A 17,839-nucleotide genomic window follows, 5' to 3' on the forward strand; every position below is an offset into this window, starting at 1 on the left:
ATCTGTGTGCAAGAGCCAGTTCTGTGAGCCACGTGAGGAGTGTCAGCATGGGGCCATTCTTCAGCTGGTTCCTAAGAACCCACCAGTGGGGTGGATAAGGCTTGCCTTGAGGGTGACCTTCCCATCCCAGCATGATCCAGCTCACAGATTATGCACTGGCTACATCAGGACAACTCTAAATTAGCTTTTGCAACTGCTTCCTCCATGATTTCAACAGCACAAGTCAACAGAGACTAACGTTATGAACTGCAGTGGCAGGAGGAAAAATACAGTCCAGTTCAGTAACGGTATTAAGGAGAGTAATGGTAATGGTATTAAGGAGAGTAACTGTTAATGATAGTTAAGGAGATGGGGACCTTGGAAAAATTTCAGCAACCCAAAGGAATTTTCAGATCTACATTTTTTTTGGTGACACATTTTAGCCAACCAATTTCATACATTAATCTAAAAGCCTTTTTTTGAGTTCCACAGATATGTGTTGATTTGCCTTGTGTTTTCATTGATATTTAAATGCCTAGGGAACTGTTTCTGAAGCTTAGCTTATTTGTGTTTAGTATTGATATAATGCCATTCCAGTAAGTATAAATTGCACAGTAGAGATGAATTATAACAGCAGGCCTTTGCTATAAAAAGCTTAAAAATAACAAGGCAGCTTCACTTTACTGCACAGACTTACAGGGGCAGATTTTGGTCTAGATTAGACAAAACATAGAACAAGTAAATGTAAATGGGTGATTGAAACAGTCACCTTTCAGATTCATATCTGTTTAGTAGGAGACTCTCTGCTCTAGGTTAGTATACAACATAACATGATGCTTGGTCTTTACCTGTAATTTATTTCTAGTGGATGATGGGATAACTGAGAGCAGCAGACATCTGCAACCTGACAACACAAATAAACCCCTGAGAAAACCAAAGCTGGCAAACAAGCAGCCCATGTACAGCATAAACACAAATACTTCAATAAAGGGCTTTTCAGGACAAGGTTTTAATAACCTGAACTCAGACATAATTTCATTTATTATGGGTTAGAGATTTTTGTAGAAAGTCTCTGGCATAGTCCATTAATGGCTTTGGAGGAAGCAGACTGGTACTAGTGACATCCTAAAGCCAAGCAGCAGAAGCTCAGGTGATTTATAATCTCATGGCCACAATCCAAATCAGGTTCCATGAATATAAATCACTGTGGGGGGATATTATTGTATTTTATTTACTATTATTTCTAGGATTTATTAGAAATAATGTTCCCTATTAGGTGGTAATGAAATTACAGATCTTTTGAAAACCAGTAGCTGCACAAGTTCACCGATGCTTATGATGATTAATGGTTCAGAAGGATCCCCAAAGTGGCATAGCAGAATTCTCCTGCACAGAGCAGTGGAAAGTGGGACTGCAGAGCTGAAGGCTATAAGGATACAGCAGCTGAGTCATCCTCTGTGTGTGAGGGCTGCAGCTACAGAAAATAAATGTTTCCTTGTTCTTTCATGTCCCAATTCCCATGTCAAGTCATGTTATGCTCAGGGCAGGATCAGAGAATTAAGTCAGTAACTCACTCTTCAGCAACCCAGCCTTATTTCCTGGCTGCTAGGAAATGGCCTAATTTAAAGAAAGATGTTTTGGATATGGTTCAGACTATTTTGCTAAAAAATTTCTATAATGGTGGAATAGCCTCACTAGAAATAACATGGCAAGTTTTTTATAGTTTTTTACAGAAGATGAGAATTTTAGCCATAAAAACACTTGATGTTTGATCTGAGATTCTCTCTCAAGCTGTTGCAGACAATTAAAACCAAGGGATGCCCTTTAAAAGGGGAAAAGCAATTTATCTCATTGAAATGTCATTTTAGGTGTCAAGATGTTTCTGTCTGGCCCCTATGAAATACACCATTTGCACTTCCCACATTATAATAAAAATTATGCATATTGAGGTATTTAATGATAGACAATCATCTAGCAGAAAATATTTACTCCTGTCATAGCCTGGCAACTTTCTCAGCAAGTTTCACAGACACAGAAATGGAGAGGAATGAAAGAGAGCATTTTGTTTTCATATAAAAGGTCATCAAATGCTCAGTATCTCACTGAGAGTTTATTGAGCATCACCTCTTGTCCCTGAACTATTATATCCCAAACCAGGGGATGCTGAAGAAACAGCTAATAAAATGTCAGCCAGGGGCTCCTGCATTGCATGGCCAAATAGAAACTAGAATGATACCCACCCACCATCACCTAGAATATGGACAGGGGACAGAGTGAGGACTCAGAAGTCTGTCATCAATGACATCTATGCCAAGATGTCATTGTCCTTCTCTTGCACCAGAGCAAACAGTTCTAAGTTTGCCCAACAAATTTTGCCTCCTCACTTTTCCATGTTGAGTTGTTTTCTGTGATTTGCCTGTTGTCCAACTCCCTGCTCACACAGACAATTCCTATAAGACAGACTTTACTTTCCTTGACCTTAATCAGAACAAATTCCCTGGCAATGGTTAAACTTTATATTTCATATATGGAAAGTGCATCTCTCATATCCTTACAGATGTCTGTGTGACTATGCAGAACTTTTCTATTGCAGGCAAACATTTCTTGTGAGAAGAACTCATCTGAAGAACAGACAACGCTGCATGCATGATATTGATCTTGGCATTTGATAACCAAGGAGAATTATTTGCAAAGCTGAATAGATTGCATGCTTTCAGAGTCAGATGAGATGTTTTTGGGCACCAGATCCTTCACAGATACAAAGCACAGGATGATCTAACAAGGAATTACTGCAATTCTCAGACTCAAATTGTACATCTCAGCATTTCTGAACCTTTTCTGGAATTCAAACACAAATCTAAACTGTAGCTATCACTCCTAACCTCCTTCCAATAAAACACCAGATCTGAACAGCCTTGCTACATCCAGATATGCTTCATCCATCCTGACACTACAGAATTAGTGATGTTCATGGATGAGACTCCAGAACATTTGCTCACATGTGGAACTCAAGGCCTGCCCAAAACCAGCAGTAACAGGTGGATTAAAGAGCCCCAGGGCTTGAGAATACCTGCACCTTGCTGGTGTCTGCCTGGGGCTTGAGGAGCATGGGATCCTGGGATGGTCACCAGCCACCGTGTTTGTGAAGCCAAGCACAGGGCTGTCTGGCACAAAAGTCTCCAGAAGCCACGGCAGATCTTGAGTTAAGTGAAACCTTCTCCAGGGACTGGGCCTACTGCCCTGTCTCTGGTAAGGTGAATCCAGAGTGTAGTCCCACACCTCAAGAGATTCACTGGTGAAGGAAGCAGAATTCAACTTCTCTTGGATCTTACTGAGTTAGAGCAATCCCAAATGACATAAAATTTTTCAAACATTTCTTTTTCTTCCTTGATTTTCAGACAGATAATGAAATTAGAGATAAGACATTTAAAGAGAAGTAACCAGCAGACAGAACAAACTAAAAAACTTCTTTCCTCCTCTGCACTTGCAGAATCTGGCTCCCTCCTGCCATTTCAGCAGAGTTATTAGATATGCAAATATGAATACTTGAAATTTGCACACACAGTTCCATGCTTCCATTCATAGCCATGGCAATCTTGAATTCTGGTGGCCAGTTTGATTTTGAGTTGTCCTATTGTGCATAAAATCTCAGAAAGTATCAGAGAATCATACATGCACTTTTGTGTGTGTAGACATCAGCATGCAATTCCAAAAGTCTGTGTCTGCATGACCTGTGGATGTCTGCATGTTTGACTAGCTGGCAAGAGTCTCTGCAATCAACATCCATGCTTACCTTACCTATAAGCCTACAGTTTGAATTGCAAGAATATTTAGGATTTTGTGAAAGCTCAGGGAAAGCATTGCTGGTACAATCATGTGTATCTCATTTCCAGCATGCATAATCTTCTATCTGCAATGGCCCACCCAGTAGCCCACAGGCTGACACTATAAAAATTTAGTAGGTTTTGCAATTCCCATTAATTATTTTGCAGCATTTTCTTTGAAAACACAATTCTATTTCCATATCCATATGCTCAGACAGCACAAAGGATTTTTAAAAATGCCCGCAGTTTAGTTACATTTCACTTTAGTCTAGAAATGCAGAGAGCTCATGTTTAGTTTCTATCAATAAAAGGGATAGCAAGTTTCCAACAAAGATAGTACTTGAGAGGAAATGAACCAAATTATTCAAAATACTTGTTTAAAAAGTTATAAAATATGACAGCATTAATGGCACTTAAAGCTATAAGCACTTAAAAGATAACCACAATATTTTTTTCCTAAATTTCTTTTTTGTTTTTTTCTTTTTTCCTTTTTATTTTTTCTGAGACTATGACAGCAGCTTATGTCTAAACCAAACCCAGCAAAAGGGAGCAGAGAGCCCTGAGATTCTATGGCAGCCCTGGCCCTCATTTGAATCACATATATTCTTTTCTGTCTATTTTTAAAAATTCAGATTCAGCTAGAGAACAGCAGTTTGCTGACATGCAAAAGATACAGCTTCCCTTCTGTCCTTATAGTCTTACAAAATTAAAATAGAAGGGGCTTTTAGTGGAGGAAAGTGTGAATGACAAATTCTTTAAAAAAAAAAAAAGTTGGCCCACTGTTTTATACTTTAAGCCAAATACCATTCAATTGATGTTTCTCTTCTTTTAAACAACATAATATGAAATATTGTATTTTCTTCATATGCACTTTCTTGCTGTGACTTTACATTGAATTTTCCTACATGAGAAAAAAATCCATTTGTTTGTTTTCTTTTTTTTTGTTTTTTTTTCATTACTCAAGATAAATACCCACAGAGTTTTTTGTTTTGTTTTTTCTTTTACTTTTTTTTTTGGTTTTTTTTTTTAATTAAAAGAGCAATCCAACCCTTACTTATGTCTATGTTGATTTTCCAACCAGCACTCAGCTGCCAGCTGTGTCCATGGACATTCTTTTGGCATTTAGAAAGGTAATGCATCTGACTCCAGTATAGGAAAAAAAAAATCTAGCTTGGATCACGTGCCAAAACGTAAACTAAGCCTTACTGAAAGTGTCTAGTTCACTCCAATCATTTCTCCTCTTTTTAATCACCAGGGGAAGGCTTTATGGATGCATACTCCATTACAAAGATATACTGCTTTTCATCCCTTTCATAGGCCCTTCTTGCATAGCTGCCCTTTGTCTAATATCACACCATGGTAGGGGCCCTCTGGTGATACTGCCATGGTCCAATCCCTTCCTTTGTCTCTTGCCCTGGTAATCTTATACAGGCTGAAATTTCCATGTGCGTAGCTTTCTGTTGCCATTCTGCAGGGCTGTGTTCCTGATTTGTTTTGGCAGAGCAAGCTTGAGTCTTTATGGCACAGTGAAATATTCTTGGATGCTATGTAATTCAGACTGAATAAGGAGTCTGTATAAGGCACGTGTCTCAATATACATGAATATAAAAACACCAACATCGTTAATTCAAGTCAATCATCTTTTACATTTGACTTCTGTCTCAATATAGGTCTTTGTTTTTTTCCTTCCTTTCTTTGGCTTCATTGGGAATCTCTCCATTTTCCAGGTCTGAGTGCTGCTCGATACAGTTGGTCAGAATTGCAGTGCTAGAAGTATTCTTGGAATTACACATCTTCTCTGTCTCCTCTTCCTTTTTTTCTTCATCCAGTATTCTATCAGAATAGTTTCTGAAGGTCTCATAAATTTTATGCATATCCTCAGGCATGGTCTTTTTGAGGTCTTTGTTTTTCCTTTTGGTCATCTTAGCAGACGATCCAAATTTGTTGATGATGTTGTCCTCAGATGCCCCCTGCCCGTGCTTGTTGAGCTTATCTGACCCTTTCAGGCGCAGGTTGTTAGGCCTGTTGTTGATGCTTTCCTGAGAGGAGGCCTTGAAGCGTCCTGTCTCCAAGGCAGAAAAGACAGAGCGCTTCTCTGGAGAGAGCATGTCCAAGGAGTGGGCCCGCTGCTCCATGCCCAGGCGCCTGCGCTCCATGCTCCGGAGGGTGGCTGCCCGCTGAAGCTTGTCATGGATCTCCACGCTGAGCCGCCGCCGCGTCTCTCTGAACTCAGCCGTCACGTTTGCTTTCCACTCTGCTGCGTGGGCTTTTATTTCTCCAACCTTCACAACAGGAGGAAAGAGAAATTAATTAAAAAAAAAAAAAAAAGAAAAATCTTTCCTGTAGAACAGTAGCACTTTTTTCTCTGGCATGAAACTAAGAAGAGGTCCCATCTCCACTGCATCCATCTGGTCCCAAACTTCAGTAGTAAAGGGCTTACACTGGGCCAACTCTAAACATACCAGCTGATGGCTTTTGCGACATAGAACTCATCTGCGTGTGTCACTTTGCCACCCCACACATTTTATAGCTGTGTTACATGTTGGGACATGTTCATGCTAATCCATCTTTGATTAAGAACAAAATTCCTGATGAATAATATCAGCAGTAGATGGTCAAGAGTGAGCAAAGTTAATCACATACAGTTAAACCAATACACTTCAGATTGGTGTACAACTGCACAACCAGTGCAGCAGTACAGGAATGTGTCTTCCTGTATTGCTCATGGATGTAGATGTTTAGTCCCACTGCAGGTCCTGTTCAGAGCCACTGAGTCACAGAGCAGTTAATGTTTAGTACCCATTAGCTTATTTCAAGTGGCCCTCTGACTCCCCCAGTTTAGGGTTCATTTTCAGGGACCAATGTAGCTGCTTTCAATGAAGATTTCCATTGCACGACTGTCCAAATACCACACTGTCAAACTGTCTGAAGCAGTTTTCAGCACACATTCTGTATGGGCACTATGAGCATATCCTTGAATGTCCTACTGTCTTTGTCTGTGTTACTCCTTTGCACTGGAGGATAGAATAATGGCTAAGAATAAAGCACCAAGCGATGGCTGTACTAAATAAATATGACTTCCAAAATGAGAAAAATCAAGATAAATGACCAAGCAATATTTCAGTTAAAACAGGCCTTTCTCAAAGTTCAGCTAAAGAACAGATTTAGGAGTACAGTGTCTGCAGGAGCCCACCACAGTCAAGGAGTTGTTTGTGCTGCTGCAGCCTGAACTCAAGTTTTTGCATCCAATAACCCACAAGGAGTTATCTTTTTTTCTGCAGGCCAGATGTGGAGGTGTCCATTTAGCACTGTGACAGAATGCATCTTTGTGGAAGACCAGATTCCTCCCTGTAGGTGCCTGATGATCAAGGGAACAGCCACAGGCTCTGTAGTCCCCTTTATTAATGGAGATGCATGGGGGATGCACCAGGCCTCAGATAGTGCAGATGCCTACAAAAATTAGAAACAGCAATACCCCCCTACCAAATTTTGCTATTTGGTTAACCCTGCCAGGTAAACTTTCCTAGTAAACCGAGGTTGCCTTAAAATTTGAAGTTATATTACTAACATCCTCCACGCAGGCTTCAGGTCTAGAGGCATGGCAATTGCCTTTTTATTTCCACACTTATTTGAGTGTGGAAAATATCCACACTCAAATTAGCGGGGAAAATAGAAAGAGAAAATAGAAAAATAGGAACTAGAGCAGCATCCTCTTTGAATCAGGGAGGGCATGTTCTGAGTGAATTTAGTCATGCTCTCCTTGATGCTAACTGCTCAGTTTCTTCACCTTTTTAAAACAGAGTACACAGTAAGGGACCTGAATCTAAACTTCTATTCAGAACCACATTCCCTGGCATAGGAAAAGACAGGAAAATCTCCTAATTTTTAGGGTGAGGACACTGAAATATTTAGTACAATTTCATGGCTAGTTTCAGAGTCAAGGCTGGCATCTCATTCCAGAATTTCAATCCTACTGATGTGTTCTGTGTATTTTTGAGTACTGATTGAGGTGTAACAGCCTTGGTTGCTTCCGTGGCTTTTTTGTCTTCCTTTGTTAAGGAGCTAAGGATCAGAGCTAACTGTATACCAAAGGCAGACAGTAAACCACAGGGCATATTGAGCACTGGTCATGCAGAGCAGCATCCTTATTTAGACAAGCAGGAATCAGGCCCTTAAATCTCTCTTGTAAAATGACAAACTGCTGAGAAATTACTGATCACACCTCTTCTTGTGTCTTCTTGGACAGGACTCTTAACCAGTCTCCAATCATACTCAGAACGGCAGCAAAGTAGGCAAGGCCAATAAGGATCCAGAACCACACTAAGGGTTTATACCACTCCATGTAATTCAGCTCAGCATCTCCTCCTGAAACAAATATATAATTTTACATACAAATCATGAGGTGCCAAAATCATTACAAAATATCTGCAACTCTGAAAAATGCCTAAAAGTAATTCCTAACTCTTGTCAACAGCACTGTAGTTCTGATAATAAGACAAAAAGCCTGTCAGATGGGAGGGCCCCAGTCTGTTTTAATTTGTCTTCAAAATTACCTATTGCTCTCCTGCTATGTGACCTGCCAGAGCACCCAGTAAATACTTTCCTTTATACTGCTCCTATGCTGAAGCAGCTCTGAAATTCTATTTTGATAGTACTTGCAACAGCACAAACATCTGTCCAAGAAAAAAATTTAATATAGCTGGTCTTATTCTGAACTGCCTGCAATCTCATAGTTAAAAAAAAATTTACAGATCAACCCCCTTTAAGTTATAGAGTTTCAAGACTTTTTTGGGTTGAGCTACAGGATTGAGAGATCTGTGTGCAGAATAAAGAAATATAGCCTTTTCTTCCAAATCAGGGTATCTGACAAGAAGCCAGTCATGCATTAGCCCTCAAAATAAGGCTGTACAGTCCTGGGTATCATTCAGAGGGATGCATTCTCTGGACAGTGACTTCATAGGAGACATGGATCAAATCATGCAACAAATATACTTTATTGTTCTTCATGCAATTCTCTGGATGAGCTGGCAAAACAAGAAGTGAGACATTTGGCAAACCTAATGGACTACAAAGACTCCCACATAAGTGAAGTAGGGGCCAGGTTGCTGCCTGCTATAGAGTAAAATACAAAAATTTTTACAAAAGAAAGCAACCACACTTTTGAGACTCTCAGTCCCATCACAGTGCTATGTGCACTGCAAGAATGAGCCAGTGAGAGGCAAGCACAGCCCTGAGTGGAAGAGAGTCAGCAGGAAAGAGTATGCAGAGCTCCATGGGCACTGCCACGTCCCTCAATGCAAGTGAACATCCCCTTGGTGGTACCTGTGTGAATCCCTGCCCAAACAGCAAGCCTACCAGGAGACTCAGGCAGAGGTCTGCATATTTCCTCTGTATGACTGCAAGAGAGATTATAGGTTTTTTTCCTGTTAAAATCACCAGACAACACAGTTCAGCATTTCCCCTTTTGCTTTTTGCAATCTGAGACATTTCTGTGACTCTTTAATTTTATCAAGACTCAATATGACTGTAGTTACAGTGTTTGAACACCCCCATGGAAGGTCAGACATTTGAGACTTGGCAGGGACCCAAACATTGGTTTTGATGTTAATCTCTCCCCATAGAGTGCATGAATCACACTCTTTTTTTCCAGTCTTTGAGAGTCTGAAACAATGGGAGGTAGGGACTGCTGTTGCTATGGTACAAGAAGCCTCTTCTGATCATACATGTCCCTGAGGAAGCTCACTTAGAAACAGATTGTCTGGATCTATCTTGCAGAGTAATCAGGTGACTGAGAAAGCATGAGACCACTTTTTTCAGCCTATCAGACACCGTGTTGTTTCAGGCTCCATGCACAATTTTATTTCCAACTGTAGTACAAAAACCTCCCAGTTTCCCAGGAGCTGGGATTTGTTCTAGGGGAATAAACCAGCATAGCTCCATTGACACTGTTTTAACCATTAGGATATAGTATTTTTGATTTGCTGTTGAAGGAACAGAGATACTGAGAGATTAAAGTGGCAGAAAATAAAAGGGGCAGAAAATCTCTCTCAAAACCAGCAATAAATCTCAAACCTCCTGGTGATCACCTGCCTTAAACTCTTATCATAACAATGCCTCTGAAGTTGTCTTGTTCCGGGTCTTCCATATGATTTTTGGAAAATCCTGCTTGTTAGTAGCCACCCAGCTGTGGATTATATTCTCCTAATCATGTGCATATAGAACAATTTAATATTCAGAGGTTTTTTTACTATCACGTTATTAAACAATACTGAAATGTTGTATTATTAAGAAAAAATATTGTAAAATATTTTTATTTCACACTGTGATACCTCAAAGAATATCAGTTAACTCCTTTACACATCTAAGTGGTTAAAATGGACAAAGCTCACACAATCACTTCTGTAACTGAATGGTCCTAAAACTTTCTTTTTTATATCAGGGTCTTTCTTTGTTCAGTGACTTTTTTTCCTCAATAATTCATGTCTTCTATGCCAGTATGTCATAAAAAAAGGAAGATTAGAGTATTCTCTACAAAAAGACTTGTCTACTGTCCTTCAACAAAGAAAATTTTGTAGTTTTATTTGATGTTTTTAACTCATTCTGTTTATAGTGTATAAGATGCACAATATGACTGTAACACAGGCAACTTAATACCTTTAATTAGGACCACTGACAGGAATAAGGAGTGGAGGTCATGCACTGATGGGAAAAAATTCACTTATTTCAACCACCTTTTTGTTAGCAAAGCTGTGTGGAAAAAAAAGTCTCTCTTATCTCTCCAGCCAGCTATCTCAATTCCCTCTCTGGAAATTGTATATGGGCAGACATTTATAGTTCCTGCTTGTACCGAATTAATCTTGGAGGGTCTCCCCCAAGTACTGAGATACATACCCCACTAGTCCTTCTCTCCTGCAAGAGTTTTCCTTAACAGGTCAACTGCAATGTCAAAATTTCTGCCAAGGTTAGGAAACAGAATGCAGGTTTTTATAATGCTGCAGCTCCTGTAGTAGCAGCCCACTACTGCATCCAACCAGAGAATTCTGCAGACCCGTGGCTCAGTCGTTCTTTGTAAAAGCTTCCTCCATTCATCATCTGGGCTGCTTGCTCCTGCAGTCAGCCCCAGACTGAGCACTAATGGACTAATACAAATCTTTAATTCAATGGGAAAGGAATTTTACTTTTGCATAATTCATTGCATGATAAAGGATAATCAGGACTTTCCAGGCTCCCGTTATCTACACTGCTGAAGGCTCACAATCTGCATAATGCAAGGCACCTGGACCTTCAATCAGCCTGGTGTTGTACTGCACAGAAATCCCAACAGAAACACCTGGCATGGTTTCACTGGAACATAACACATTGTGCAGAGCCTCCTCTCTATTCCAGAAAGCAAATTCTAAGAACCAAGGCCCTTGTGCAGAGCATCTTGGCTCAAAGCTGCTCACCTGCTACAAAGTCACCGAAGCCAATAGTGGTCAGAGTGACAACTACAAAGTAAATGGACTCCAAGGCTGTCCATCCCTCGATGTGTTTGAAGATAAATGCAGGAATGGTCACAAAGACAATGCAGCCTGCCAGGATGAATGCGATGGTGGAGATCACCCGGATCTTTGTTTGACTCACTTGTTTATTCTAGAAAAAGGAAATAACAGGAAAAAAAAAGTTTGAGTGGATTTCTGGAACTGTATTATTTGTGAATGATTCACTAGTTATGCTGGTGTCCCTCGTATGTCTCTTTCTGCCTTTTGTGAGCTTGTTGGGTGGAAGACAACCCTCTCTCCCTGTTAGTAAGAGTCCTGTCCAGGTAAGAGTAAACCCCATGTCTGGCCCCAGTATATCATGATTTCCATTTTCTATGCACTAGGAAGTGACTAATCTACTACAAACACCACCTGGAAAAACATTCCCGAGCTTCAGAAAGGCATCAATATGCTCCATATCAGGTTCAATGCCTAAGAAAAAGTGCACATTCACACCTCCATACAAGTATGTGTACACCCACATTGCCTCACCAGCACCAAGCATTCAACAAACAGGACCAAGGTTAAAATTAAAATAAACCCCTTTTCCTTCACTGAAAAGGTGCAATTTTACGGAGAAATAATTCATGCTTTGGGTTTTCTAGGCTCAGGTTTTCCAGCTTTCATTCACAAATATGAAGGTTAAATCTCCTCTTCAAAACTAGAAAACTGTATTATTGGTTTACTCCAGAAAAAAAGGATTTATGTCAAATACCAAACAGCCTGAGATAAAATTACCTATGTAAATCCACACTGGAAAGCTCATGAACAAAGAGTATGTGTTACTGGCTTCTATAAACTGAATTCAAATATAGCCAGTGTAATTGTAATATTTTACACTCCTAAATCATATAAAGTCTCAATTTATTTAATATATACTTAGATTTTGTTTCTATTAATATTGATGCAAGCCTGGATTAACACAATTGACTCTGGCAGATTTATTTCAGATTTTCTCTGCTGTGAATAAACTCAGCACCCAATAAAGTTTCATGAGAAACCTGTAAATTACTAGAAACCTTACTGTGGATTCATTTCAGTGGCAGTGTAAATTCTCTATTCTGGAAAAGCAATGTGGAGGTCACGTAAGTCATATTTCCAAATTAGTTTTTCAAATCAAGCATCTCCCTTAACCCAGGAATGAGATTTCATTTCAGATTAAGGCATTGCCTAGACAGGAAATAAGATCTCAGAAGTTATCTTTGTAATATACAGAAGGGATATTGCCTGAACTGGTTAATATCTAACCAGCTTGTGAGCAATACTGTGCTACCCTAAAACGGGAGCATTTCAGACCCTCATTAAGTACTCCTCTGATCTGGGATGCATTCAGAACCAGGTAGCATAAATATGGGATATTTCATACTTTTAGTTCTGAAACTGTTTATGATCCCTACACTTAATATTTCATTTGGGTGTGTGTTTATTTTCTGTGTCTAGATGAATGGAAATAGTTCAATAAGATTTGTAATATAATGCCAAATATAAGACATGGAAGAAACTGCCAAGTACTAATGGGAAAAGCAACACAAAAATATAAGATATGAATTGATTCCTTATTGTCCCTTTTTCCAAAGAGCCATTTTGAGTATTTTGCTAAAATATCAAAGGACAATCTATCTTCTTTAGGAGGTATGGACACACCTTCACAATGGCAGGATTTCAGACTTATTCAATGAGTAGTGAAAGGAAAAGAACAGATCACATGGATGTTACATAGTGTCCTACAGTAGCACCCTGCCTTTTTTCATTGAGATAAGACTTCAACCAAATTGATGTATAATTTCTAGTTTGACCAAGGCGACTCATTTACTTCTCCTAAATGCTCCAGTTTCCTGATATGTAAAAATGAAATGTCAGTAACCTTGCCTTGTGGAAGTTAGGACACAAGTGTCTCTTGGACATCCTTGAACAAAAAGTAATTTGGACCTGCCCGACATCAAAGTTGTGCATAATAATTCTTCCTCCAGTCCCCACAAAGCAAAAAATAAAATGCATTTCAGTATGTGTCAGAATTGTCTCAGGAGAGAGACAGGAACAAAAAGAATGGCCTTCAAATGAGTAACGAACGTCAGGACATCCCCTCGTCCATGAGCGATAAACTCAGCCAAAGGTTTTTGGGTTTTTTAAGTAGAAATGGTAACAATGTTAATAAAAGGATCTGTAAAAGGCCTGACTCAAGGTTATTGTGCACCTTTGTCACTGACACAAAAGCAGAGCAGCTGAGGGTACAAATGAAGGTAGAAAGCAATGGTGAACCAGGCACAGCATTTTTGGAGCTGCTGAAAAGAGCACAAAAGCAGGACTCAGAAAAAGAATTACTTAAGGAACAATAACACATGAAATGCAGGACTGAAATGAAAAGGAGGGTCTTTTTAGAGTTAGGCATGCATTCAGAGGAAATTCACAATAGAGTCTAACTGCTACAGATTAATAAAAATGCTAAGGCATAATTGTACTGACTAATGAAATATGTACATTGTAATAATGACATACTACAAAAATTTAATCAACTGCAGTGTTACACCAAGTCATTATTACAATAAATAAATAAATAAATAAATAAATAAATAAATAAATAAATAAATAATCACATTACATAATACAAAGGGTTGGGACGTCTAAATAAGTTCACACAAATTTCTCTTTTAAACAGTATTTTCAGCTTGGAGGAAAACATTGTTTAATAGCTGAGCAACTTCTGCCAGGCTAAGAAATCATCTGAACCCATCTGTGGCATGAATACAGAATTTTTATAGGTGTCAAAAAGAAAAAATAACAAACCTCTTCCTCCAGGAACAAACCTCTTCCTCCAGGAAAGAGATCTAATCTTATAGTTGTTTAAGTAAAATTAAAACACCTTTAAAAGATATGTTTTCCAATTTTTTTCTTTTTAAGTTTGTTTACCCACAAGTTCTTTCCACAGTGATGAAGCAGATCATTTGTAAGACATTCCTCAAATATAAGTAAATTAGTGTCAGCTAATGAGACCAATTTAAATCCACCTGGAACTAATCTGGAAAACATTAAAGAAGTAATCTAAGTATGTAAGAACTGAGAGTTTTCTGTGCACCCATCAGGGTCATTACCATTTTCCACTGACGGGACTTATTTTATTCTTGAGATGGCTAAGTGCTAAACCGGCCTAACATTACTGATGTCATCTTGCTTACATGAATTCAAACGACCTCCTGTTAATCTGCTCTAGTGCCAAGAGGGATAAGACAGACAGAGCAATGAACACACCCTTATCAGTGGGATTTAGTTCTTATCCATCTTTTCCATCAATAACTGCAGCTTCACTTTTTCCTCATTTTGTATTATATATACAGAGGTTTTAGTAGTTTTGGTCTTGCCTAATAATTCAGGAGTAAAAATAAACCTAGAGTTTTTTACTTTCTTTTTCCTCTCTCTGGCCCAATAGATCAAAGCCAGTGTAGTGGATTATTTTATGTTTTCTGCTTTCTTCAGGTGAATTAACTGAGGTACAATTTTTCTGACCTGAGTGTTGACAATAAAAGCACCAAACAGTGTTTTTAAATTTGCTAACTGAGACCACACAGTTGATATATATTCCTATGAAAAAGGAGGAGGAGGCATTAAGATGGGGATCAAAAGAGGCTACAGTCATTTATCAGACTGGAATAAATGCTAAATATGTGGAGCATATATATTTCCATGAACAGCATATTTCATATAAGCTTATTCCAAGATTCTGTAGTGTCACCTGTCATTTCATAGAAAGCTGCCCCAGTATTCAGTACTACTAAACCAAAAATAGCACTGGAACACTTGCTGCTTCACAGTAAGCTCAGATGGTTTTTCTGTCTTCCAAACTTTTCTTTTTCTGAATTCCTGACAAATCTCCCCAAGGCTCCAGGCAAGCTGGTTACCTTTTTTGCTAGATGACCAATGGCATATTTTTAGAGATAATGTAAAATACCTGCATGGAAAATGCTGTCCTCATCTCTCCAAAAGGCTCTGTATTTTGGAGCAGAGAAAACACATTTCAAACAAAACACATTTCTTTGGTATTTCTTTTGTTCCCTTCACTTACTCTTAACTTTTTGCCCTTCCCCATGCTGCCAGCTATTCTCAGAACAGATTGTCTCTGCCCATGCACTAATTAAACAGCTTGTCTTCTAAATCACTTTCTCTAGACCAAAATATTTTAACACTACGAATGACAGTCTTTGTACCAAAGCCATAAACCAGAATATCACATATATCAGCTCACAAACATTTGATATGTCCTTAGTCAAAATATGTTTGCAAAGCTAGTGTGGATGGTGCAGGCAGTCATAGCTCACACTGCTTGTCTTTCAGCTCAGCCAAATGCAAGCCAGTCCTGGTCCAGAGCCTGGCATACACAGTAGGGTGTGATGCCCTTCTCAGCAGGCTATATGGAAAGACTGGCACAGCACTGGCTTGGTAATCAGTGACTTGGTCATATCAACCTCTTTGCTACCCATAACAGTCACTCTGGATTTCATTGTAACTTGTCCGAGCTCCTTCATGTTCAAAATGAGACTGATACTAAATGCATTTTAAATATCACTGACTTGAACATAACACCTAAGAAAAATAGAACAATATTTTGTTCTTCTCTGTTCTCTGACACTGCTGGTTCCTGTCAGCTCCAACAGACCCTCAAAGAGCTGCTGAGCCACTGAGATGACATGGTGGCACCTCTGCGGAAGTGTGTTTTAGAAAGGGCAGGAATGCTGGACAGGCAGAAGACAAGGGAAAGAGGAGAGAACAAGGGAATAACAAGGTCAGGTGAGTGGGAACTTCTCCATGGCAACACCTGTACTACAGGGTCTGCCGCCCATGGAGGACCAGCAAAGGAACAGAGGAAAAGAGTTCAGAACAACAGAGAAACCACTGTGTTCTGACCCCAACCCTTGTGCCATTTACTGCTGCACCAGAGGGACTGAAGGTGACCCACAGTAACAACATGAGTGGAGGAGAGGTGTCTGGAGTGAAGGTGAGCTTGAAAAATGGGGAAGAAAGGCATTTTGAATGTGTGTGGAGATTTTGTTTCCAAACACTCAACTCAGCAATTAATTGTTTTATGCTAATTGGCAATAAATTAATTTCAAGTCCACTAGTCAAGTTTGTTTTGCCTGTGAGAGTACATGGTAAGTGACTTTGCTGTCTTTATTTTGACCCATGAGGTTGTTTAGAGAACATTCCATTGCTCTTCCCATGTTCTCTCCATCATTGTGGGCAAGTGAGCAAACGGCTGTGTGGGTGCTTGCTGCCAGCCAGGACCTACTTACCACATCAGTGAAGAAGACAACACTCCTTGAAAACAAGCAGCAGATTTATAATATATATTAAAATATAGATGACATTTCAGACACCTCCATGGGTTATCTGAACCATTCTACCAGATATGGGCTTCCCCTACATTCTAACCTCTTGGTGCCTCAGTGTTATTTTAGTTCTCATGTTTTATATGGAATGCTGCTATGGCTGCACAAGAAGGTGCAGAATCTATCCTCTGCTTTTTAAATGTAGTCAGTACCAGAGGAAAGACAGATATTAAAAGCTGTAAGCAGTCACATTTATTATTAAGCTTGGGAGACACAATCCTGAACTCATACAAGACACAGGTCAGAGTAAAGAAGGATTTAAGTTATTTTTAACATCATTTTTTCCCCATAAAACCATATTTCTGTAGAGTATTTTTCTAGACCCAAATGGAATATGCAACAAGCTTCTCACAGAGCAGTAGCTTTCTCTAATGTCATTTTTGTAAATCTCTGCATGGATCTTGCTGCAGTCATAATGTGAGTACTGCGTCATGAAAATATAGGAACACTGGCTCAGACATTTTCTAGGCTTGATATACCCTTTTCCAATCTTCTTCCTCTCACTAGAAAGCACAAAGAGGGATTTCTGATACGGACCCACAAAAAAAAAAAAGATCCTAAACCTCTGTTATGGCTGAGGTGTACTCAGCCCAAGGGAAAACAAAAAGAGGCAAAACACCACATTGAATAAGAGAAAGAAGAAATGTCCATGTATACATAGACTTTTCTCAAACACTGGAGCAGACAAAGGACAACAGTTGATGGCATAAACTTCATTAAATTTACAGAGGCCAAGTTTATAATGCGTTGCTCCTCCCTTCCCTCCTTCAACTCATGTCTGAGTTGCACCTATATTCCCCCACCCAGAGAGTGCAAAACTGGGTTAATAAAGATCGTTCCACATAACTTCCCTGTACCTGAATGTATCTGATCTTGCCATTCCTGGTATAAAATACTCACCATCAAAGACCAGAGGATAAGAAACAAGTTAACAAAATATCTGCTACATTTAAGTTGTATTCTTTGAAACGGAATAGCTGTAAGCATCACTAACTAAACTAAATACAAAGTTAGAGGGCCTAAAATATCAAAATGTGGGATTCATAAATGTTCTAATTGGTTTTTTAGTGCTAGTTTACTATCTTAGGTCTGTGCAGAAAGAGATACTTTTCTGCAGCTCAGATATAACAGAGGGTGT

General features: G+C 39.2%; 1 protein-coding gene across 1 annotated transcript in view; it reads right to left on the minus strand.

The window, feature by feature from the left end:
* Positions 1 to 5,464: 5,464 nt before the first annotated feature.
* KCNK10 (potassium two pore domain channel subfamily K member 10) overlaps positions 5,465 to 17,839 on the minus strand; it is a 53,336-nt gene continuing 40,961 nt past the window's right edge. The window contains exons 5-7 of the mRNA XM_009101827.3: positions 11,249 to 11,435; positions 8,026 to 8,168; positions 5,465 to 6,085 (exon numbers count right to left, since the gene is read on the minus strand). Coding sequence (XP_009100075.3) covers positions 5,465 to 6,085; positions 8,026 to 8,168; positions 11,249 to 11,435 — 951 coding nt within the window. The remainder of the gene's footprint in view (positions 6,086 to 8,025; positions 8,169 to 11,248; positions 11,436 to 17,839) is intronic.

This window comes from Serinus canaria, chromosome 5 (genome assembly GCF_022539315.1).
Source record: "Serinus canaria isolate serCan28SL12 chromosome 5, serCan2020, whole genome shotgun sequence".
NCBI classification, from domain to species: domain Eukaryota; kingdom Metazoa; phylum Chordata; class Aves; order Passeriformes; family Fringillidae; genus Serinus; species Serinus canaria.